Here is a 26,363-nt window from a genome sequence, read left to right as displayed (position 1 = left end):
TTTTAAAATAACTGACTATATCAACACTAAGACGTCGGGCTGGGGTTGTGGCTCAGAGTATAGCACTTGCCTAGCGTGCATGAGGCCCTGGGTTCGATCCTCAGCACTACGTAAAATAAAATAAAGATATTGTGTCCACCTATAGCTAAAAAATAAATTTAAAAAAAAAAGACTAAGACGTCACTTTGCCCAAAGCATCTCTTAATGAACATTTGATGGTCAGTTCAACCATAGCCTCTTTTTCTTTTTTTCCCCTTCTTCAGTTATCCAAGTCTTTTATTGCCTTCAAATATTAATCAACAAAGCTTATTACTTCAGTGGTTCAGCAAATATTTTATGATAAACCTTTTTGGTTCATTGGGTATTTCTAGGCAGGTACCATACCGCTGAGCTATATCCTCTGCTCCATAAGGTATTTCTGATGCTAAAATCCTATGCCTTTTCCCCTGTCCTCCTTATTATGATATCACGTTTCCTCTTTACTTAAGGAGAAGACATGCAATCCATAGTAGTGACTCTACTTCATCTTCCTCTTCTGAAGATGAACAACACTTTGAGAGGAGAAGAAAAAGGAGCCGTAATAGAGCCATCAATAGGTGAGTTGCCATATTGATGACATTTTGAACTGCCTGATGTTTTTTTCAAGAAGTAGTGAGAACATAGAAGAATTTGGGAGTGGGTATATCTTAGTTGATTAAAAATTTGCATCACATCTATGTTTATAAACCAGAATACTGTCTTAGAACCATCTATAATTGAATCAAATAATAAGTTAGAACATAGAGTTATGATTTTTTTTTTTTTTTTTTTTGCTGAACTGTTAGGTAGCCCATAGTGGTACTTAGTGAACAGTCACTTGAGGGAATATTCTTTTTTTTTTTTTTTTTTGCTTACAGTACATTCTTATTTGAAACTCTTAAAGAAAATTGGAAGATTTATTCATTACATAGCTCTGTAGTATAACTCTACCAGCTTATTTGACTTTCACACTAATTATATGAAGTAGAAAGGTCAAGGATTATTCTCATTTTACAGATGGTTGGACAAATGAGAATGTACTGCTTGGACTCCAGTAGTAAAATACCATTAGAGTAGAAAATAATGCTAAACAAAATAATCTGAGTATAATAATAGGAGGGGCATACAAAACAACCATTTATTTTATTTTACTTTATTTTATTTTTATTTTTTTAATTTAGAGACAAAGTCTCGCTAAATTGCTGAGGATGACTTTGAACTTGTGATCCTCCTGCCTCAGCCTCCTGGGACACTGGGATTACTGGCATGTGCCATTGCATCCAGCATTCTTTGTATTCTTTTTTTTTCTTTCTTTCTTTTTTTAACTGTGGATTATTTTTAACATAATTATTTTATTTATTATGTGGTGCTGAGGATCAAACCCAGTGTCTCACATGCAAATAATACTCTACCACTGAGCCACAAGTAACAATTCTTGCTAACCTCAAAACTCCATGAGATACTTATCTTTATATATCATTTTTGTATTCTTTATTCTTTTTTTTTTTTTTTTAAGAGAGAGAGAGAGAATTTTTTAATATTTATTTTTTAGTTTTTGGCAGACACAACATCTTTGTCTGTATGTGGTGCTAAGGATCGAACCCAGGCCGCATATATGCCAGGCGCGCGCGCTACCGCTTGAGCCACATCCCCAGCCCTATGTTCTTTATTCTTTATAGCTTACTCTCTTAGTTAGATCTGCCATTTCTAATACAGTAGACACTTGTCACATGTGGCGGAGCACTTGAAATGTGGTTTGTCTAAATGGGACAGAGTTCATGTTTTTATAAAATATATGCTTAGATTTTCAAAGACTTAATACAAAAAGTGTAACATCTCAGTTTTTAAAATGATTGTAGAAATGATATTTTGGATATATGGATAAATAAGATGTATTATTAAAATTACTTGCATTGTTTTCCTTTTTTAAAATATTTTTTAGTTTTGTTTTGTTTAATAGTTGGGTACAGTACTTTTGTTTTATTTATTTTTTATATGTGGCTGAGGATTGAAATTGGCGCCTCGCGCGTGCTAGGCAAGCGCTCTACTACTGAGCCACAACCCCAGCCCCAGCACTTTTTTTCTTTGTTTAGTAAGATTAACAGAAAATTTAAAAGTGTAGTTTGTGGCTTGCATTTCGTGTCTGTTGGACAGCAATGAATTAGATCATTCCAAAACTATATTTGACTACTTGAATTTTTCTTTGCTTTCATTCATGGAAATGCTAATTGAATCCCCTATGTTTTGTATTATGCTAGTAATATGTTTTTAAAAAAAAAAAACCTTTTAGCTGGGCACAGTGGCGTACGCCTATAATCCTGGCAACTCAGGAGACTGAGACAGGAAGATCATGAGTTCAAAGCCAGCCTCAGGAACTTAGCAAGCTCTTATCTTCAAATAAAATATGAAAAAAGGCTGGGGATGTGACTCCGTGGTTAAGCCAATGAGTTCAATCTCCAGCACATCCTCCCCCTCAAAAAATACACCCTTTTTTAAAGTTGGGAGTAGGGAGACAGGTGTAAGACCTCATGAATATAGAAAGGAGACCATTAGTAGAGAGGAAAGGAATGGGGAAGGACAAAGGGATTTCTTAGGGAATTAAATTAATCATGTACAAATATGCTAAAGTGAAGCTCACTCTTCTGTATAATTAATATGTACCAATTAAAAACAAAAAGAAATATTCTTTAAAAAGCTACGATTGAAAATTTGTTTATCTTAGATTTCACAGTGTAAATTCCTTATGGCACTGTTCTCTTGTATAGTTCTGTTGAAGGTAGTTAACAATATTATATTGACTATTTTGAAATAGCTAGAAAAGAGGATTTTGAATGTTCTTACCACAAAGAAATGATAAATGTATGAGGTGATGAATTTTCTGAATACCTTGGTTTGAACATTATATATGTACCAAAACATCACACTATACCACATGAACATGTAATTATTATGTGTCATTTTAAAATGATAAAAAAATAAGTTCCTTATGGAGTTGAGCTTAACAAGAACTGTCACTTGGAGTGAGTCTGGTGTGCTTGACGTAGGTTAATTCTCATGTAAGTATCTTCCTTTTACATAAGCAGTCTTCATTTTTCAATCTATAAAATGAGCAGGGTTCTTATATGAAACTAGTGATACTATCTTGCTTGAGAAGATTGATATGAATCCACGTGCTGGTTGACTATGAATATTTTGCTGAGAGGTATTATAGTACACCAGAGTTATTATAGATCTGTAGATTAATAGACTGCTTGAATTTGATTCTTGGCTTTACCATTTACTAGTTGGACGACTTTTGGGCAGATTAATTACCCTTTCTATGCCTCAGTTTTCTTCTAAAATGAGGAAAATAATAATAGCCTACCTCATTAGAATGTTGCAAGGATTTAATGTAAAGCACCTAAAACAGTATCTGGTAAATGGTAAATACTCTGTATGTTAGACCCAGCCACTATAATGTTTATTGTTACTTTCTAAATTCTCCACCATGAATTACTTTGAGGTTCTGTGACCTCTTGATTACTTAATGTTTTTCATTAGGTCATATGTCTTTAATAATAAAACTTTGGATACAAATTTTTCTAACTTAAGTTCTATGTGTTTAAAGAAAATTGAAATACTTAAATTGTTAGATTTTTTTTCAGTTGAATTTTTTTTTTTTTTTTTTTTTTTTAGTACTGGGCATTGAACCCAGGGGTATTCTACCACTAAGCCACATCCCAATCCTTTTTATTTTTTACTTTTTGAGACAGGATCTCACTAAGTTGCCATGGCTGGCCCCAAACTTTCAATCCTCCTGCCTCAGTCTCCTGAATTGCTGTGATTACAGGTGTGGGTCGCCACAAATATTAAGAAAAATGATAATATTCTAACATTGTTTATGGGGAGAAGAGAGAATTGATAGGTCTGTGCTTTTTAAAATCTTTTTTCATAGGTGTCTCCCACTAAATTTTCGGAAAGATGAATTAAGGGGAATTTATAAAGATCGAATGAAAATTGGAGCTAGCCTTGCTGATGTTGATCCAATGCAACTAGATTCTTCAGTGAGTACTATATTTTGAAATGTATACTTGACTTGAACTATAATGTTGTTCTTTAATATAGTTTTTAAGTTTTGTTTGCAGTGCTAGGGATTGAACCAAGAGCACATAGTAGGCAAGCATTCTACCACCAAGTTACAGCTACAGCTCTTCATGTTCCCCCCAGACAGGTTCTCGCTAAGTTGCTGAGGCTTACCTCAAATTTGTGATGCCTTTGCCTCAGTCTCCTGAGTAGCTGAGATTAAAGGCATGCACCACAATGTTCCAGCATTGTAGATTAGTTTTAAAGTTAAGGGAAAAAAAAAAGTCTTTTTTTTTTAATTTTTTTTTTTTATCTTTATATACATTTAAAAAGAAAATTTTTCAGTCACAATTAAGACACTGTTGCTGGGGCTGGGGATGTGGCTCAAGCAGAAGCACTCTCGCCTGGCATGTGTGCGGCCTGGGTTCGATCCTCAGCACCACATACAAAAACAAAGATGTTGTGTCTGCCAAAAACTAAAAAATAAATATTAAAAAAAAATCTATCTCTCTCTCTTTAAAAAAAAAAAAAGATACTGTTACTGAGTTGACTGTGCAGGTAAATATAGCTTAGTAGGAGGGATATTAGGGGCAACATTTTAATTTTGACTCTTAAGTCTAAAATTGTCACTTTTCTCTTCCATTGCCAGGTACGATTTGATAGTGTTGGTGGCCTGTCCAAACATATTGCAGCTCTAAAAGAGATGGTGGTGTTTCCATTACTTTATCCAGAGGTCTTTGAAAAATTCAAAATTCAACCCCCAAGGTAATTAAATTATGCTTTTGATTTTAGACATAATCTGCTAAATACTATTATTGTTTAATTTTTACACCTTTACTTAATTTTAAACACTGGTTCCTGATTTTTTTTTTCCTAATGTAACGTTTCTTCCTGAATAACCCAGTATAGAAACTTCAGTGTATGGGTTTTTTTTTTTCCTAGTAAAGTAATGTGTCATAAATCAATCAGTTAAACATTGGTGCATTTTAAAGTAAATTTTATAGTTTAAGAAATTAAAAGCTGGGCACAGTAACGTGCATCTCTAATTCCAGAGATTCAGAAGGCTGAGGCAGGAGGATTACTACTTCAATGCCAGCTTCAGCAACTTAGTGAGACACTGTCTAAAAACAAAAAGGTTGGGGATGTAGCTCAGTGGTAGTGCATCCCTCAGTTCAATCCCCAATACTTCCTACAAAAAAAAAATTTAGAAGCTATTAAACAATAGCAATGACTTCTTACAGGACATTTTGGAAGTGCCTAGTTAAGTAATTTAGTGAATTCAAAAAGAAACAACAAACAACTCAACTTTTCTCTATATCTCGCCTTTCTTAAAATATACATTTGAACATACATTTAAATTATATGACTGCATGTGAAGGTAAGAGAATATGATGAACATCTTCCAACTATAGAAAATCATGAATGAATGAAATGAAATATTTCAAATAAAGGGCTTTATTTTTATTGTCTATATGTATTTTTATAGTATCAATAATAACTCCCAGGTTTTAAGTTGTGCTTTGTGGATTGAAACTATATTACATTTATTTTATTTTATTTTATTTATTGTTTTATTCACTAATTATGGACTCATGAACTTGGTTCCTAATTTTTGTTTCAATAGTCTACTTTTTAATGTAGTACTTAAATGTTTAACATATTATTTTACAGAGGTTGTTTGTTTTATGGTCCACCTGGAACTGGAAAAACTCTGGTTGCTAGAGCACTTGCCAATGAATGCAGTCAAGGGGATAAAAGAGTAGCATTTTTCATGAGGAAAGGTGCTGATTGTCTGAGTAAATGGGTAGGGGAATCTGAAAGACAGCTACGATTGCTATTTGATCAGGTATGATATTGAAATTTGCCTACATAGTTCTATAATCTATGCAGATGTAATAAGTTTAAGGATTAGATAAAGTTTTTGTTTAATCACTCAGAAGAATTATTCCCAATATATAGTCCTTCTAGGTTAATTTTCTTTGATGTGTTAAGATTACACTGACCTGTAATTAATAGTTTTATAGTTACACGAGAAATGAATAATTGGATCTAAGTTCTTTGGAGGCCTAGGTCTTACACCTAGTGAGAGTGGTAATCTCATATTTAGAGACTGTAGTATTGAGGTATGTATCAGTACAGGATGTGAAGACAGTTCTGCACTAGAGTGACTTTTCAGTTTCATACTTCAGAGTGTATCAAAAGCACATTGTGAGATAATATTTTCTACTCTGAGACATGGCTACAAACTTTTTAAAATCTTGTTGTTTTTTTTTTTTTAAGTCTCTGAGGGGACTGGGGTATGGCTCAGTGATAGAGCACCTGCCTGGCATGTGTGAGGCACTGGTTCAATCCTCAGCACCACAAATATAAAGAAAGAAAGCTATTGTGTCTACCTATAATTACAAAGAAAAAAAGTTTTTTTTATTTATCTTTACTGAAGTAGATTTTTTAAATGGTGACATCTTACTAAATAATGTTTTTCTATTCTGTTTTTCCTCCTGACATGGAGGAAGACTATGTCACTGTCCTCTACTCTGCCTCAACAATTAGTGTTTAATAGATATTTTTATGTGTGTTCCAGTAACTACAGCTTTTTGAAATCTAAGATATATACCCAGTGGTGAATGTATTTTAAGTGTTTCCAGTTGAAAACACCAATAAAATTAAATTTAAATGTTATTATGATTTAGGCTGAGTCCTTGAAACATAGTCCTTGGAAATTGCATTTAGATTTATAAATTATAAGTAATTATAAATAAATTCTGGTGAATAAATTTGAATGTAATGAATTAAAATGCTTTATATTAAATCTACGTATTTGAGGCATTTTATGGTAACATGTGACCACTGGACCTACTTTTAGGCCTATCAGATGCGTCCATCAATTATTTTCTTTGATGAGATCGATGGTCTGGCTCCAGTTCGGTCAAGTAGGCAAGATCAAATTCACAGGTAAAAGTTTCTTGATGACATTTCTACTTTTCTTACTATATTCTGAGTTGTATTGATGTGATATGAGAAAGAGAATGTTAAATGATAAGGAACTTTACAGATCAATAATTTCCCTTTTTGGTAATAAAACCCTAATATATAGTACAAAGAAAGTAAACCTGTTCTGTGTGTCAGGGTGTTCTAATTACAGTATATAAGTCATAGCTACAAAAGATTGAACTCATGATATAGGCCAGTAGGATAAGGTGCATGAAGCGAGATTGGCTAGAGGTAAGATTCTGACTATGTTGGGAAATGTGGTTGAATGTTGAGCACAAGAGCATAACCACTTATTTTTAGCTCCAACCTAATTGGTCTGTAGTATTTGAGACTTGAGAAATAGATTTTCTTTCTTTAACTTTACATTAAAATTTTTCAACATCTTAAAATGTTGCCAATTAATTCAGCTGCTTTTAAGACACTGCCTGGGCCAAACAAAATATGCCTCAGGGCATTATTACTTGTTCAAGATTCTAATACATCATTTTAAAGATGAGAAAACTGGACCTTTTCCCCCATGATTAGGTGCTTATCTAAAAGAACACTTTTCCTAAAGCCACGGCCCCACCTTGAATCTAAATTAGTCCCAATTTATTTTTAGTTTTTCAGAGCTTCTTTTCAAATGATCTCATGCTTAATTTGGGTTACCCTAAAGAACATATTGGCATATATTCAAATATGCCAGTGTTTTACATACATAATAGAGAAGATGAACAAGACATAGTAGTGTGATTGATAGGTAGGTTTTGTCTTTTTTTACTTTGCTAACATCAAAAATATGTATTCTATTCTGATGGCCTTATACTTTCTTGATGATAGACAATTTCATTTATTGTTGAGTAGATTAAAATGTCTAGTAGCATGGTAAAAATAGTTACCTGCCAAGTGCAGTCAGTTGTACATGTCAATAATCCCAGCTACTTGGGAGGCTAGGCCCGGAGAATTAATTGCAAGTTCGAGGAAAGCTTGGGCAGTTTAGTGAGACCCTGTCTCAAAATTAAAAGGGGGGTGGGAGGGCACTAGGATGTAGTTCAGTGGCAGAGTGCCCCTGGATTAAACCCCGCAGTACTGGAGGAAGGAAGTAGAATAAAGTTTTATCTATTCATGTCCTTTAGTAATCAATAAATCTTTTTATATATGATACATTTCATTATCAACCATACTATCTTCGTTGTGTTAATAGGGAGAAACATTTTAAAATGCTACCATCATTTTACAATCAAGTAGATTGACTATGTGCTATATTTTGGGACAGTTCTAAAGGAATTTTAGCAAGCAAAAACATGCTTTTTTTAGTTGTCGATGAACCTTTATTTCATTTATTTATGATGCTGAGTATCAAGCCCAGTGCCTCACATGTGCTAGGCAAGCATTCTATCACTGAGCTACAACCCTAGCCCAAAAACATGCTTTTAAGGGAAAATTTCTCATTTTAAGAGAAATTTAGTTGACATTTGCCCGTAAATTGATGGAACTAGAGACTCTCATATTAATGAAATAAGCCAATCCCAAAAAACCAAAGTTGAATGTTCTCTCTGATATGTGGATGCTGACACACAATTAGGAGTGGAGGGAGAGGGAATAGAAGTTCATTGGATTGGACAAAGGAGAATGAATGGAAGGAAGGGGGATTAGAATAGGAAAGATAGTAGATTGAATTGGATATAACTTTCCTATGTTCATGTATGAATACATGACTAAAGAAATGTCACATTATGTACAAAATGAAAGAATGGATTCCTAATTAGGATAAGTTATACTCCATGTATGTATAATATGTGAAAATACTGTCTGGCTGGGGTTGTGGCTCAGCGGTAGAGCACTGGCGCGCTCGCTTAGCACATACGAGACCCTGCATTCAGATCCTCAGCACCACATAAAAAATAAATAAATAAAATAAAGAAATTGTGTCCAACTACAACTAAAAAGTAAAATATTAAAAAAATACTGTCAAATATATCTAAAAAGAACAAATAAATTAAAAATTTTTTAAAGAAATTTAGTATACTTTTTTCATGAAGATTTAAAATATAGAGTAAATGTTTTGTTAAATTAAGCTTTCTTTAGAATTTAGCACATTAAAGATAATTAAATTATATTTTATATCTTAGTAATGATTTTGTAGAGTAACTCTACTTAGTAATTATGTGAATGTCATTAGAAAGTAAGATCAGCCTAACAGAGAGAATACTGTAGACAGGGTCTTACTAAATTGCCCAGACTGGTCTTAAGCTGCAATCCTCTTGTCTCTGCTTCCTGAGTAGTTGGTTAGGGGTATGCACACCATGCCAGGCATAAGATGACCTTTTAAAAAAAATATTTCTAGCTGTAAGTGTAACAATACCTTTGTTTATTTACCTTTTCAGTTAGTTGTACATGAGTATAGAATTCATTTTTACGCATTGTACATAAATGGAGCACAACTTCTTCCTCTGGCTGAATGTGGTGTAGTGTAATCATACATGTATATAGGATAATGATATCTATCTCATTCCACTGTCCTTCTCCTCCCCACACCTCCTCCCTTCCCCTCATTCCCCTCTGCACAATCCATAGTTTTATTTATTTTTATGTAGTGCTGAGGATCAAACCCAGCGCCTCACACAAGCTGGGTAAGCACTCTAGCACTGAGTTACAACCACAGCCCAAGATAAGCATTTTTTAATAAAAAGGAGGCCTAGAAGCAATCACAGTCCAGTATCAATTAAGTGTCTCTAAGATACTAGGACTCAGAAGAGGTAGCAGATTACAGTACTGAACCAGAAAATAACAAACAGACAAACCTAGAACATCTTGTAATCCCTAAAAGCAAGAAAACAATTGAAGAATATTTAGATCATATAAGAATGATATAGTAATCAATTTTGTAGGATCTCTAATTTGCCAAACATGGGACAATTTGAGTATCAAAAGTAGTAACTATGGGCTGGGTTGTGGCTCATTGGCAGAGTGTTTGCCTCCCACATGTGAGGCACTGGGTTCGATTCTCAGCACTACATATAAATATAAATAAAGGTCCATCAACAACTTAAAAAAATATTTTAAAAATAACTATAACAGATTGAAACACATCAACTACAGAAAATCATTAATTTTTAATGATCAATTTTCCTCTGAAAATTGATAAAGGTAAACATTTCTTTTTCCTGTCCTATGTAGATCATAATTCAAGATAATTTAATAGTTAGCAAAGTAACAAGTTTTCTTAATAGGAAAGTCACAGCTAATAAATGGGAAAGGAATAATTAAATTAGAAAATCATCATTTTGCTGCTTATTATAAAATAGTGCATTCAGACCTGTGATTTTTAACTAGGGGGAATTTTTTTTTCTTCCCTTTCTAGAGAACAAATGTCTGGAGACTTTTTTTTTTATTGTAATAGTTGGTTGGGGTTGATTACTAGCATCTAGTAGCTGAAGACCAAAGATGCTGTTAAAAATTCTACAGTTTGGGGCTGGAGTTGTGGCTCAGTGGTAGAGCGCTTGTCTCACACATGCGAGACCCTGGGTTTCAGCCTCAGCACCACATAAAAATAAATACGTGAAATAAAAGTATTGTGTCCAGCTACAACTAATAAAAAAAAAAATCTACAGTTTACAGGACAGCTCTCCATAGCTAATAATTTTGTGGCTGAAAATGTCAGTAGTGCTGAGGTTGAGAAATCTTGATCTACACAATAATTATTAACTGCTAGAAGGGTAATAATTGATAAAAAAAAAAGTTGCTAGGAAAAATTATGTTGGATAGAGGAAGCTAGTAACAACTCATCTAATATCAAATTCACTGGTTGATCATAGGTGGGAAGCTGGTATCATGTGCCTCCCACAATGATTTGATAGAAATCACATGGAATCTTCCTATGAAATATGTTCTCACATATAGTTTAACCTCAATGTATTAATCTTCCAAATATAACTATACAGTTTACAAAAAATATGAAACTCAAAAAGACAAGTTAAATGACCCCTTCAGGAAGCAATTAGCCCAATCTAGAATTTGGGAAGGAAATTCTGCAAGACACATGACCTGGTGTCTTCAACAACTAAATGTCTTAGAGGGGGAAAAAAGGTGAGGGGTATAATGGAAACTATTAAGGATTTGAGGGTCTAGTAATGGAATGTTTGTAGATCCTGTGTTAAATAAATCAAAAAGAAGAAGATACTTAGGAGGGGCTGAGCTAGATCAGTGGTACTTTCCTAACATTCACCTGGCCTTGGATTTCCCAGCACCACAAAAAAAGAGATACTTAACTGAGATAATTCGAGAAAATTGAATATTAGATGATATTAAAGAATTATTGTCATTTAATTTTAGGGTAATGATATTGTGGGGTGTTTTAAGTTTTTATCTCTTGGTGGGTTTTTTTGTTTTGTTTTGTTTGCAACACTGGGGATCAAACTCAGTGGGCTGTACTACGAGCTACATTCCCAACCCTTTTTATATTTTATTTTGAGACATATCCAGACTGGCCTCGAACTTGGGATCCTCCTACCGCAGCCTCCTGAGTTATTGAAATTATAGGCATGCAGCCGGCAGATATTTTTTTCTTTTTTAAAAACTCTTAGGTGGAGATAAGGAATACTGGTGGTTATTGTTCATGCTGGAAGGTGAAGACATGGAGATTATTGTGTTAACATCTTATTTTTTTATGCTTTTTTTCTATATTCTCCTTTATTTTGGTGTCTTTTTATCACGTAGTGTGTGTGTGTGTGTAAAAGGGTATGTTTTTAGATAATATTTGTTCTGCATGGAATAACTAGTACTCTCAAGTTCTTTGGTGAAATTAGGCTTCATGAAATGACTTCTAGGATTCATTTGTAGTGCTCTAAAGACCATCTGTTTTCTATTAATTTCAGTTCCTTTGTGCCATTTATTATGTTATTTTACAGGTATAGCTCAGTTGGTATAGTGCTTGCCTTGCATGTATAAGGCCCTGGGTTCAATCCCCAGCATCCCCCCCCCAAAAAAAGAAAAAAGTAACTAGGTGCCCTGAGAAAATTTGTTACTGTTTAATGCATTAAGTCTTATCAAAAGAAGAAATATTATTGAACGGTATATATTCTGTGTTCATAGTATTGATACCTTCTCTCTTATTTTTAAATTTAGTTCAATTGTTTCCACCCTGCTAGCTCTTATGGATGGTTTGGACAGCAGAGGAGAAATTGTAGTCATTGGTGCTACCAACAGACTAGATTCCATAGACCCAGCTTTACGAAGACCTGGTCGCTTTGACAGAGAATTTCTTTTTAACCTACCTGATAAAGATGTAAGAGTTTAAGTCACTCAAATTTTGACAAAATATGTTGCTTTTTAACTGTTGACAAATTCTGATACAGTAAAAATCTGAGGGTTCCTGAGTTGCATATCATGATATTATCAAATGATATTTTAAAAGAACTCAAGTGGGGAAAATTTTTTATTCTTTTAAGTATAACGTGGACCCTCTAAAATTCTTATTAAAATTTTTTTAATTTAGGGCTGGGAATGTAGCTCAGTTGGTAGAGTGCTTGCTTTGCATTCACAAGGCCCTGGGTTCAGTCCTCAGCACCAATAAATAAGTAAGCAAACAAACAAATAATTTTCAGTTTAGCATCACCTTTGGGTGTGGTTTTGTTTCATTGGCTTAATGAGCTGTTGTCTTTACTTAATTCATTAACCTTGGCTTTTTTTGGAACACTATCATATTTGGGATCCTAACCAGTTATTTGAAAGCCACTGAAAGCTTTTAAGACCACATAAGAAAATATGGGTAGAGCTCTCAGTGCTCTCAAAGACAGTTCTTAATGTGTACTAAGGTGAAAAATACTTTGGTACTTATTTAATTTCTCTCATTTACATTTGTGATGACTATAACTTGGGCACTATGTATGCCTATCTGTTTAACAAAGAAACTGATTTCTTAAACTCTTACAAATGCATCTTTTTTCTCACTTTCACTGTTTCATATATCTGTTTATACCAAGTAGTGATTGCTTTAAAGTTTTTGATAACTAAAAGGGGACTTAGATTGAAATTATTTTAACCTGAATAGCAATTCATTATTATATTTCTACATAATTAAACTATTCTTATTCATAGGCTCGAAAAGAGATTCTAAAGATTCACACAAGGGATTGGAATCCCAAACCACTGGACGTATTTCTAGAAGAATTAGCAGAAAACTGTGTTGGTAAACATTGTTTTAAGCTGTTACAAGAAATGTTACATTCATTAAAAGGATGGAACAAGTTGTGGTCTTGCAAAGTTATATTTTTAAAAAACAAAGTTGTGTTTGTTCCTCATCTCTCATTTTGTGTCATATTTTCATCTCTAAGGTCCTGAATGATACTTCACAAATGGACCTTGGGGAAGTTTGAGAGTGAAGTTGACAATAATAATAGCTGCCCTTTACTGACCATTTACATTTTCTAGTCATCCTGTTAAGCGCGCGCGCGCGCTCTCTCTCTCTCTCTCTCTCTCTCTCTCTCTCTCTCTCTCATCTCCACACACACTGTATATTTTTATATATATAAAATTTTATGTAATTTCCACATTAGTCCTGTGAATAAAGAAGTATTGTCTTCATTTTACAGATGAAAAGTATTTGCAGAGCATGATTCTTCAAAGATCACACAGCTAGTAAATAATAAAAGTAGAATTTGAACCTAGTCTGATTTTAAGATTCTTTCTCTTGACTCTTAGCTTTACTTAGTGCATGTATATTTCACTCAGAAGTTGATTGATTTGTTGATGGTTATTACCGCCATATAAGGTCACTGCATGAATGAGCAATTTTAGTCTTATTACTCTTAAATAGTTTGCTGGTATATACCTAGCCTGATTTTTAATTTTCTTTTAACCATGACTGTGCTAATAGAGTTTTGAGTTTGTTTGCTTTCTTGCTTGCTTGTTTATTTTTTCCTGATTGTTTTGAATAGGATACTGTGGTGCAGATATTAAGTCAGTATGTGCTGAAGCTGCTTTATGTGCTCTAAGACGACGCTACCCACAGATTTATACCACTAGTGAGAAGCTGCAGTTGGATCTCTCTTCCATTAATATCTCTGCTAAGGATTTTGAGGTAGCTATGCAAAAGATGATACCAGCCTCCCAGAGAGCTGTGACATCACCTGGACAGGCACTGTCTGCCATTGTGAAACCACTCCTTCAAAGTACTGTTCAAAAGATCTTAGAAGCCCTACAGAGAGTATTTCCACATGTGGACATGAGAACAAATAAAGCATTAGATTCAGGTATAAAACTTGGTTGACCATTAAAAGTTAGTTTTCATAATCAGTAAAACTAATGTATTTCGTACATCCCATAAATGTCTCTTTGTAAGAGTCTTGAAAAAAATTTGGTTGAACTTTATCTATTTGAAGAAAATTTACTTCACAGATTAACCTATTTTAAGTTTATAGTGCATTTTTATTTACTTTATGTTCATAACTACACAACTAAAAGATTTCCTTGAAGTTATGCTGATTTACTAACTGTAGCATTATGTAGTGAAAATTTACTAACATCCAGGTTTTTGTTTTATAGATATTTCTTGTCCTCTGCTAGAAAGTGACTTGGCATACAGTGATGATGACATTCCATCAGTATGTGAAAATGGACTTTCTCAAAAATCTAATAAGGCAAAAGAAAATTTTAATTTTCTTCGTTTGAATAGGTATATTTTCCTTTCAAGTCAATATTTTTATATGAATTCTCTAAAAATAAGTTAGATTTGGTTGACAAAAGATACTAACTAGTCTGTTTTTTATTTAAGTTAAAATATCACAAGTTTTTTTGTTGCTACCTCTGTCACTATATTCCTAAAAATCTATGATTTGGTTGTTATCAGAAACTGTGTGAAGCATGTACCTGAGATTGGACATATAGGCAACACTTGTGAAAGTTTATAATTGGTATATTGGGGGAAATATTTAAACTATTATTTTTTTCTGAAACACAGCTTATTAATCATTCTTTCAGAAATGCTTGTTACCAACCTATGTCTTTTCGACCAAGAATACTGATAGTGGGAGAACCAGGATTTGGGCAGGGTTCTCACTTAGCACCAGCTGTCATCCATGCTTTGGAAAAATTTACTGTATATACATTAGACATTCCTGTTCTTTTTGGAGTCAGTGCTACATCCCCTGAAGAAACATGTGCACAGGTAATTTGTTGTTGCCCAAGCAAATAAACTATAAAGATAAAGCAGTCTTCTAGAAACAAGGTGTGGGGTTTCTTTTTTCTTTTTTTTCTTTTTTTTTTTTTTTTGAAGAGAGAGAGAGAGATTTTTTAAATATTTTTTTTTAAGTCTTGGCGGACACAACATCTTTGTTTGTATGTGGTACTGAGGATCGAACCCGGGCCATGCCATGCGAGCATGCCACCGCTTGAGCCACATCCCCAGCCCGGGTTTCTTTTTTCTTTTTCATCTCTCTGATTTCTATCTTCATGTTTATGAAATAAAATTGTGCCTGTTGCTCAGTTATTAAAGAATATAGGTTTAAATATTAGTTTTACCATTTATTATCTTTGTGATCTTAGAAAAGTAATTAGCTCTTTTTGCCTTGTTTTCCCCATTTGGAGAATTATGAAACTTCAGTTAATATTGTGAAAATAAAATAATTACAAAATATTAAATACAATGATTGTTTCTTAGTAAGTTCTTCTATTCTGAAGTTTTTGCTATTTTTATTTATTCATTGTTTAAATACTTTTTTCGTTGTAGATGGACATAATCTTTATTTTTATTTATTTTTATGTGGTGCTGAGGATTGAACCCAGGGCCTCACACCTGCTAGGCAAGTGCTCTGCCACTGAGCTACAGCCTCAGCCCCTGTATTTTAACTTTTTAATATAAAAGTATTTTATGTTGTGGGACACAGTGCTACTCAACACTCTGAAGGCTGAGACAGAAGGATTGCAACTTCCAGACCTGACTTGACAACTTAAGGAGACCCTGTCTCAAAAACTAAAAAGGGCAAGGAAAGGAAAAGGGATGAGAGGAAGCAGGGAGAGTACTAGGGACTGAATTATAACAAATTATATTCCATGCTTTTGTAATTAAGTCAAAATTAATTCTGTTGTCATGTATACCTAAAAAGAATCAATTAAAAAAACAAAATATAGGAAATATGCATGTGGATGAGAAAAAAAGGGTGGAATCTGGGGGTATACCTCAGTATATCCTGTACTCAGCCCCTGTGCTGAATCCCTTATGGGGGGTGGTATTTTATACTCTTTGTTTAACCTTCATTACCATAAGAGAAAAGACTTAAAAGATATCTTGCTGTTTTCTAGTTGCTTGAAGCAATTGTTTCCAAAATATGCGACTTTTTTTGTAAAATACTTAGAAACGGGATTGTAGGATTTAGGAGATGAAGCATTTTAAAAACTTTGAGTTTTTATATGCTGATTCTGGGAAGTTTAACATTGTTTCAGGCTAATGGAGCTAGCATTGCTAATATGTCAACTCTCATACTGAATATAATTTTTCTCCTATTAGATGATTCGTGAAGCTAAGAGAACAGCACCAAGTATAATATATGTACCACATATTCACCTGTGGTGGGAAATAGTTGGACCAACACTTAAAGCCACATTTACCACATTACTACAGAATATTCCTTCATTTGCTCCAGTTTTACTGCTTGCAACTTCTGACAAATCCCATTCTGCTCTACCAGAAGAGGTAATTTGGGGGAAAGAATTATCCTTTAATTCTTTGTACCAAATAACAATTTATTGTAAAATTCCAAGTGCTATAGAAGTAAATGAAATGATAAGAAAAAATTTTCTGTTTGGCCTCTGTGCTAATAGGATGGAATGGTATATGTGTGTAATAAGGAAACATAAATTTGTTCTCTTACAAAAATGATGTTACATGATCATAATATTCTGCTTTATTCATCTATCAGTATAGTTTCTATATTTAATACTTAAGCCTTTCTCTTACTGCACCCCCCACCCCATAGCAGGGATTGAATCCAGGGCCTTGTGCATACTAAGCTAGACACGTGTTCTATCACTGAGCTACACCCCCAGTCCTTTTTTATTTTTATTTTTATTTTTACTTTTTTTTTTTTTTTTTTTGTAGTTGTAGACAGACAGAACGACTTTATTTTACGTATTTTTATGTGGTGCTAAGGATTGAACCCAGTTCCTCACCCATGCTAGAGAAGTGCTCTGCCACTGAGCTAGAGCCCCAGCCTCCTTTTTTTTCTTATCCTCTTTTAGGGTTTGTTTGTTTGTTTGGTGGTGGTGGTAGAAATCATACCCAGAGCCTCACACATGCGAAACACTCAGCTGCTGAGCTACATGCCTAATCTAGAGTTTTGTTTTATTTATTTATTTATTTATTTAGTACCAGCGATTGAACTCAGGGGCACTCAACCACTGAGCCAAATCCCCAGCCCTATTTTGTATTTTATTTAGAGACAGGGTCTCACTGAGTTACTTAGCACCTTTGCTATTGCTGACTCTGGCTTTGAAATCGCAATACTCCTATTTAAGCCTCCCTATCCATGCATCACCGCGCCTGACAGGTTTTATTTTAAGATCAGGTCTTGCTACTTCCCAGACTGGACTTGAACTTGTGATCCTGCTGCCTCAGCCTCCTTAGTAACTGGGATTATGGGGCTGGACACAATGAGTAGCGCACATCTGTAATCATAGCTAAGGCAGGAGGATCATAAATTCAAAGCATACCTCAACAGTTTAGCCAGGCCCTAAGCAACTTAGTGAGAGCCTCTCTCAAAAAAATTAAAAGGGCTAGAGCTGGGGCTCAGTGATAGAGCGCTCGCCTGGCATGCATGAGGCACTGGTTTTGATCCTCAGCATCACGTAAAAATAACAAAATAAAGATATTTTGTCTACCTTAAACTAAAATATATATGTGTATGTATACATAAAAATAAAAAGGGCTGAGATATATCTCAGTGGGTAAAAAGTATCCCTGGGTTAAATCCCTTGTCCGTCCTCTACCCGCAAAAAAGCTGCATGGCTTTTTCATTTTCTTGATGTACTATGGCATATTAATCTAGATTCCTGTTGATAGGTATTTTGACTAATATCTGGGGTTTTTAAAATTTAACTTTGGGTGAATATTCTTGCATTTTAATTTGCATGAGCATTACTATGTGGGATTTTGTTTGTTTTTAGCATCAATTCCTAGAAGTGGAATAATTATGGCTAAGTGAAAGTATTTACACTTAAAATTTTTTACAGTACCAAATTATCCTCCATATATATGCCAATTGGAACACTCATATAGTGAACAAAATACATGATTTTTCTGCCTGGAATACTCTCCTATTTGCATGATATGGTCCTTTATTTTTCTCAGGTCTCTGCTTAAATATCATCTTCGACGTCTTTCTTGATCAGGCTTCCTCAATTATAATAATAGTTTCTCTGCATATTATTCACTTTTCTATTTCCCTGCTTTATTTTTATCCTTATCTGCCATTAAATTTTAATCTGTTTGACTATCCTACTAGACATTACAGCGCATTGAGGTCAGGGACTTTTTTCTACCTGTATATCTACAGAGCATATAATATGTTATAGGTGTCTGTATTTTTAAGTAATGCTAGCATTTTCTTCTTTTATGTTACTTATTTATATTTAAAAATGGAATTTATTATGTTGCCCAGGTGAGCCCCAAACTTGGCTCAAACCATCCTCCTGTCTCAGCCTCCCAGATAGCTGGAACTATGGGAATGTGCCACTATGCCTGGCTTGTATTTTTTTTTTTTTCTTTAATGAATTTACTAAGCATTTTTTTCCATACCTTTGACAAAACTGTTTGCTTGGTGTTTAAAACATTAGTATAAAGATAAATTCGCATACTTGGTAATTTCTCATCATCTCAAGTAGAAACCTTACCTTTTAAAGTCCTCATTCCTTCCATTCTGTACCCCTGGTAACTTGTTATACTTTCTGCCTCTACTTTTCTCATACTTTATTTATTCTAGGTAGTTTATATAAGTAGAATATCAAATACAATATTTATCTGTTTCTGTCTTAATTCACTTAGTATAATGTTTTCAAGGTTTGTCTGTGTTGTACCATGTGTCCAAATTATTCAGGATGAATAATATTACATTGTATATGTTATTCCATTTATCTGATGGTGGACATTTTGGTTTATCTCCACCTCTTGGTTTTACAGATGATAATGCTCTTATGATTATTGGTGTACAAGTGTCTGTTGGAATTTATATATATATCTCCTAGGGGAATTGTTGGGTCATATCATAATTCTGTTTTAACTTTATGAGAAACTATCATATTCTTCTCCATAGTGGTTATACCATTTGTATCCTTCAATACATAAGGTTTTTAGTTTCCATGTCCTCACCAACACTTGTTATTTTTTAGCCTTTATTCTTAGTAAACAACCACTCAATTCTTAGTTCTCACTTTGAGTTGTGAAAGTAAATTAATTGATTTCACTGGAACTTTTAAAATATTATCATGTCAGTTACTATATAAATTGTTGTTTGGATTCTTGAATTTTAAAGAAGATCCTGTGTTTCTTAGTTCCTAATCTGTTGCAAACACGGTTTATACATAAATTCAGTATAATTGGAACGACTTGTTTTAAAAAATCATTTTTATATTTAAGTTTTAACTAAAATGGGTGTTAAACAATCATTATGTGCATTGTATATGGTTCATATATGTATATTTTGTATATATTGCGTTTATTTTCTTTTCAAGGTGCAAGAATTATTTATCCATGATTATGGAGAGATTTTTAATGTCCAGTTACCAGGTAAAGAAGAACGGACAGCATTTTTTGAAGATTTAATCTTAAAACAAGCTGCTAAGCCTCCTATATCAAAAAAGAAAGCAGGTTAGAGTTAATTTATAATTTTGAGAAAGTGGGAATAAAATATCAATTAATGGTCATTGATGTCTATCTAATAGCTCAGGCTCAAAATCTCAGTCATGAAATTGATGGATCTACTGCTTAAAAACCTATTTTTAGCCAGGTGAGGTGGCACACACCTGTAATCCCAGCCACTTGAAAGGCTGAGGCAGGAGGATCTCAAATTCAAAGCCAGCCTCAGCAAAAACGAGGTTCTAAGCAACTCAGTGAGACCCTGTCTCTAAATAAAATACAAAATAGGGCTGGGGATGTGGCTCTGTGGTCAAGTGTGCCCGAGTTCAATTCCTGGTACAAAAAAAAAAAATCTACCTGCTAAAATGAACTAAAGTTCTTAAGCCTCCAGGGTGTTCCACAGTATACACACCCAGTCTGCTTCAAAGTTCATTTCTGGTACTAATGTTCCTCCCCACATATACCACTACCTCTTCTTGTTATAAAACATCTTGTCTTGAAACTATACACAAAATATATTCCTGCCTATTCACTATTTCACTCATGCTTAATGTTAATAATGCTTCTGTCTCATTTCAGTCTAAAGAGCTACATGTTGTTGTTGTTATTAGACCTTCCCTAATTTATCCTGGCAAAATTAATTGTTCTTTTTACCACTAATACAACATTACAATAATATAATTATGTCTCTTACTTCTTTAATAAATTGCCAGCTTATTGGGGGCAAACCTTTTTTTTTTTTTTTTTTTTTTAATCCCAGGTATTCATTGTTTACCTGTTTAAACTTTTGTTATATGAAATATATTTCATAAGTTCAAAATTTAACTTATTAATATTAGAAGCTAATCAGATTTTCTTATAGTTAGAATATTATTCTTGGGAAATAATGCATTTTCAAAGTTCATTTAATAGCCTCTTAAATTATCTTCAAATGGAACAGAGATAATGACTTTTACAAATTAGCATTGCAAATTACCAGTTATTCTAAAGAAGATATAGTAGAGATTATGGCATACTTTTGTATTCCAAATTCCTAGATTCCTGACAGATGTAAGAAAGATAACTCCCCAAAGCCTGGCACCACTTGCACTGAATCATTTGTCACCATCAATATTATAAAGGAGTAGTAACTAAAATCTTCCATTCCTGTGAAGTTTTGCAGGCCTTGGAGGTACTCCCAGTAGCACCACCACCTGAGCCAAGACCATTGACAGCAGATGAAGTGAAACGACTTGAAGAACAAGAAGAAGATACATTTAGAGAACTGAGAATTTTCTTAAGAAACGTCACACATAGGCTTGCTATTGATAAACGATTCCGAGTATTTACTAAGCCTGTTGACCCTGATGAGGTATTAGTTGGATCTTTGGACCAAATGTTTTCTACTCTATAATGCTTCATTGTGTGGCATTCATTTAGTCTCCTGCTACACCCTGTACTTGTCATCTCTATGTGGAAACATGTACTAAGTATTATAAGCACAGAGACTTTAAAGGGCTGTTATACATTTTTCTGCAGAAAACAGGCAGTTAACTTTTTTCATCCAACCCAAATGTTCTGAAAACAATTTGAAAAATGTCTTAATGCCAACTATTGCTGTGACCTACAAGGGTGAAAGTGAACTGAAGAGTAAGATCTTAAGTTGTCATTGAAGTATGAATGATGGTTGGATGAATAAAGAGGTATAGGGTGTTACTGGGGAATATCATTGCCTGAGAATAGGAGTAAGTACAAACAAACAGCCTTAGAGTCAAAGGTTTCATCACATTAGTGTATTATTCTTATGTCTTATTTTCTGTCCCCTGTATCACCTTGCTGAGAAAATTCTATGTTTAGAGTTAATTTAGTGATTTCTTCATTTGCTTGAATTTTAGGTTCCTGATTATATCACAGTAATTAAGCAACCAATGGACCTTTCATCTGTAATCAGTAAAATCGATCTACACAAATATCTGACCGTGAAGGACTATTTGAGAGATATTGATTTAATCTGTAGTAATGCTTTAGAATATAATCCAGATAGAGATCCTGGAGGTGAGCATTAGTGAATTCTTTTTAAGAGGGTGGTGTGGGGGCTACTAACAGTTACCAAGAGTTGTCAGGTGCTATTTATATTTGTATTTTATTTATTTACTTATTTGGTTTTTGGTACTGGGGATTGAACCCAGGTGTGTCAAACTGCTGAGGCTGGCTTTGAACTTGGGATCCTCCTTCCTTCACCTCCCGAGCTGCCACTATATTATAAATTTTTTACATTCACAATGCCATTTAATCCTCACCATAAATTTACACCATTCTATAATTGAAGAAGGTGAGGTTTAGAAAGGTTAAAAACATTGCTCAAGGTCACAACTGCCAGAAAGAGCAGAGATAGATTGAGGGAGTTTCTTTGCTGTGCTGGGGATTGACTGGGGCTTTGTGCCTGCTAGGCAAGCATTTTGCCACTGAACTATATCCCCAGCCCCCCACACAGAATTTGAATGCACTTAATAACTACCTGCTATATATCCTCTAATGAGACAACAAAATTGCCTTTTTAGTTTTTGCATCAGTTTTCTTTCTCAAAGTAGAAAAATAGTTTAGAATAAAATAGATTTCAAAATATCTTTTTAAAGGTCTTTTAATTTTTATTTGAAAAGTAGCATGGTATAATACTTATTGACAGTAATATTTTTTAAAAATCTAAGCCCCGTGTTTTCTTTATCCAAATGTGGATCTGTCAATACTGTAGATGTCTGTCAGAATTCTAATTGGTGGTGCTCATAATAAATTCTTTGGTATAGGAAACTACTAATAGTTCCCTATATAATTGGAAAGCTCACTCTTCTTCCTCTTCCAATTATCTACCCTGCCATCCTTAGGCTTTTCCTTGTAGTTCAGATCTTGGAGGTAAGTCGTGGGGAACAAGCTAGCAAGCTGGGAAACCCCCAATTGTAGGAAGAAGTCACACTGGAGGTGGGGGGGCTTTTCTCTTTCACTGCAGTCATATTGCTGCTGCTTCTGCGTCTCTTGTGGCACTCTAAAAATTATTTTAGACCAGTATTGTTCAAACTTTAGTGGGCATCACAGTCTCCTAAACGACTTCTTAACATACAGATTGATGGGTACCTTCACCTGGGTGGTTTTTTATTGTTTAAGTATATAGAGGATATGGGCCTAAGTGTTTGCATTTCTAACAAGTTACAATGTGATGATGATGATGGGTCCAGAAACCATAATTTGGGAAGCACTGCACAGACTGTCCTTTTTTCAGGCCCAAAAGCCACATTAGAAGGCTGAGACAATATTCTTTATAATGTTATTTCTATCATTCATAAAGGGAATAGTGTAGCCTATTGCCCTGGGAGAAATTTTGATCCTCGCATTTCAAATCAAGTACCTTGTATTCTGCTTTCTGCCTTCTGCCTCAAAGCTTAGTCAAGTTTATGGTGCTTATACTCTGAGCTTAGAATGTTTCAGTGTTTCCTGAGTTAGAGTTGCTATTTCATTGTTTATTTAGTTTCTCTGTCGTGTAGTAACATCCTCTGTATCTCTGCCAAATTTCTTTCACATTCCTGGTTCACAGATGATACTGACAGTCTTCCTTCTGGTTTTGTCATCATTGTTTAGTGTTGTTATTGACTTATTTTTCTGATATTTCAGAGAGAACTGAATAAGGCAGAGCAATAAAGTTTTTTAGGTTTAGTCTGCTGTATTGAATTAGATGTCAGACCAGGAGCCATGGTGTATACCCCTCCCAAAGCTGAGGTGGGCAGCCTCAGCAACTTAGTGAGAACTTATCTCAAAGTAAAAAGAACTAGGGATGTAGCTTAATGGTAAAGTGTCCCTAGATTTAATCACCAGTACAAAAAAATTTTTTTAAACCTACAAAAACAACAGTACCAGAAACAAACTAACACAATTCTAATAACTTGTATTATTTGTGGTAAAAAATAAAAAGGAATTATAATGGGTCCTAAGCCAAAAATGTTGAGATTTTTGTTTTGCTTTTTTTTTTTTTTTTAATGGGAAAATTTAAGAATTTGTTATCATTCAATTCTCAGATCGTCTTATTAGGCATAGAGCCTGTGCTTTAAGAGATACTGCCTATGCAATCATTAAAGAAGAACTTGATGAAGACTTTGAGCAGCTTTGTGAAGAAATTCAAGAATCTAGAAAGAAAAGAGGTAGGAAAATGATTTGGTACCAGAAAAAGACGTTTAATTAATTCTTTATGTAATTTTGAAATCTGGAAATCTTTTGAAATTTCATTTGTTTATAAGGTTGTAGCTCCTCCAAATATGCTCCATCTTACTACCACGTGATGCCAAAGCAAAATTCCACTCTTGCTGGTGATAAAAGATCAGATCTAGAGCAAAATGAAAAGCTAAAGGCATCCAGTATTCCTGTGGCTTGCAGCACACCTGGTAAGTACTCTCAGGTAATTTTCATTTATGCAATTGAAACCTTTATAAGCTTCTAAAGCTGTTTATTTTCTCCTTGGTTTTATTTATTAATACAGGAAATTATATTGGTTTTACTAATATTAAGGCAACTTCACATTCTTTTTTAAATCCAGTTTTACAATATACTACTTAAAATCCCATCTCCTTGTGAATTAACTTGATTTGCAACTGATTTACTATTAATCTGGTCTGTTTTCTGTTTTTGTTCCCTCTTATTCTTAGACTGTAACTCCATAGGACACCAACCAGAAGCCTGTGAGGTTTTTTGAGGCTCACCTCTTTGACTGGCTTTTAACTCCACTTTTTGTTCATTAAGCCCTATGAATGTCAGGCACTGCTCAGTTTTTTAGCCTCTCTCTGTATCATTTGCTTTCCCAGATTTTGACCTCATAATTTCTTGTTAGATCTCACGTGTGCACACGTGTGTTTTACTGGAGTTAGGACCTTCTCTTATTGTGTTGAGGGTTTGTCCACTAGAGGGAAATTGATTTGAAATACAGAGTAAGCTCTTCTTTGTTAAATGGTTGGCAATGGGAAAGAGAATAAAAATGGAGTATCAGCAAGAGGCTTCCACTACCAAAAGGCTCTCAGTCATATCTACTTTAAGCAAGTCATTTTATAGAAATTGAAGGCATGGAAATTGGCTCCCTTCCCTTAAAGTGGTCAATCCCTAGGGTGTATCCCATAGGATTATGTATGTTACTTCTACCAAAAATACAAGAATGTTCAAAGAAGCAATCCTAGAAATAACTCAAATGCCTATCCACAGGATAATGAAAATATATGGATTATTATGTAACAAAATGATTAAACCTCAACTGTTTCAACAGTACAGATGACTCTCCTAAACTTTTAGATACAGATTTTAAGAAACATATATATTCATATTCAGAAATGGACAAAATTAGCTCATTGTGTTAGGACTCAAGATACTGTTTACCCTAGGGTGCTTTAACTAAAATGAGTATAACTGGAATGGTGACACATATTCTGTTAATTGATCCGAGTGCTAGTTACGTGGATATGTTTCTTCTTTTTTGGTTCCAGGAATTGAACCCAAGAGCACTTAACTACTAAAGCACATCCCCAGACCGCCCCCCCCCCATCCTTTTTAAATTTATTTTTTAGTTTTAGGTAGACACAATATCTTTTATTTATATTTATGTGGCGTTGAGGATCGAATCCAGTGCCTCATGCATGCTAGGCAAGCATTCCACCACTGAGCCACAACCCCAGCCCCCTAGCCCTTTTTATTTTGTATTTTGAGACAGGGTCTCACTAAATTGCTAAGTCTTGCTAAGTTGCTGAGATTGGCTTCAGACCTGTGATCCTTCTGCCTTGAGCCACTGGGATTGCAGGCACCAGTCACATGGGTTTCTTCTGTTTGTGGATATTTGAGTACTTTATGTATGCATGTTATATGTTAGAAGCTCAAGCTAAACAAACCTGTGTAGCCCTTATAAATTTGCTTTTCTAAACTTGATGTGGTATACATGTATCCAATTCTGGACTCCTTATCACCTACTTCCATCTAAAATGTAAATAATCCTATCTTTTCCATATACATTTTGGTGAGTATGTTATCACTGGACAACATTTACCCTTGGGGTTGTTGTTTTTGTTTTGTTTGGATTTTCTTTTTCTTTTCTCTCTCTTTTTTTAAGAGATTTATTAAACTCATTTTTTTAAATACTTTTTTTTTTTTTAAGGTTTAGATGGACACAACACAATGCCTTTATTTTTATGTTGTGCTGAGAATCGAACCCGGGTCCCACCCATGCTAGGCGAGTGCTCTACCGCTGAGCCACAATCCCAGCCCTTCTTTGGATTTTCTTTTTTGGTTGTTTTGTTTTTTGTTTTTGGCTACTGGGATTTAACCCAGTGTTGCTTAACCACTGCTCACATCCTGAGCCCTTTTTATTTTTTATTTAGAGACAAGATCTTATCAAGTTGCTTAGAGTCTTGCTAAGTTGCTGAGACTGGTCTTGAACTTGGATCCTCCTATCTCACCCCACCCCCAC

General features: G+C 34.3%; 1 protein-coding gene across 2 annotated transcripts in view; it reads left to right on the top strand.

Moving 5' to 3' along the window:
* Positions 1 to 26,363, top strand: part of Atad2 (ATPase family AAA domain containing 2) — a 60,940-nt gene that overhangs the window by 27,609 nt on the left and 6,968 nt on the right. For both annotated transcript variants that reach the window (XM_048802086.1, XM_048802085.1), the window contains exons 9-24: positions 489 to 596; positions 3,953 to 4,061; positions 4,730 to 4,845; positions 5,752 to 5,926; positions 6,944 to 7,032; positions 12,178 to 12,337; positions 13,150 to 13,240; positions 13,989 to 14,303; positions 14,596 to 14,725; positions 15,031 to 15,217; positions 16,556 to 16,741; positions 19,774 to 19,909; positions 21,052 to 21,248; positions 21,772 to 21,931; positions 23,941 to 24,063; positions 24,160 to 24,303. In XM_048802086.1, coding sequence (XP_048658043.1) covers positions 489 to 596; positions 3,953 to 4,061; positions 4,730 to 4,845; positions 5,752 to 5,926; positions 6,944 to 7,032; positions 12,178 to 12,337; positions 13,150 to 13,240; positions 13,989 to 14,303; positions 14,596 to 14,725; positions 15,031 to 15,217; positions 16,556 to 16,741; positions 19,774 to 19,909; positions 21,052 to 21,248; positions 21,772 to 21,931; positions 23,941 to 24,063; positions 24,160 to 24,303 — 2,426 coding nt within the window. The remainder of the gene's footprint in view (positions 1 to 488; positions 597 to 3,952; positions 4,062 to 4,729; positions 4,846 to 5,751; positions 5,927 to 6,943; positions 7,033 to 12,177; positions 12,338 to 13,149; positions 13,241 to 13,988; positions 14,304 to 14,595; positions 14,726 to 15,030; positions 15,218 to 16,555; positions 16,742 to 19,773; positions 19,910 to 21,051; positions 21,249 to 21,771; positions 21,932 to 23,940; positions 24,064 to 24,159; positions 24,304 to 26,363) is intronic.

This window comes from Marmota marmota, unplaced genomic scaffold (genome assembly GCF_001458135.2).
Source record: "Marmota marmota marmota unplaced genomic scaffold, marMar, whole genome shotgun sequence".
Classification (NCBI taxonomy): domain Eukaryota; kingdom Metazoa; phylum Chordata; class Mammalia; order Rodentia; family Sciuridae; genus Marmota; species Marmota marmota.
This window is presented reverse-complemented; position numbering and strand designations above follow the sequence as displayed.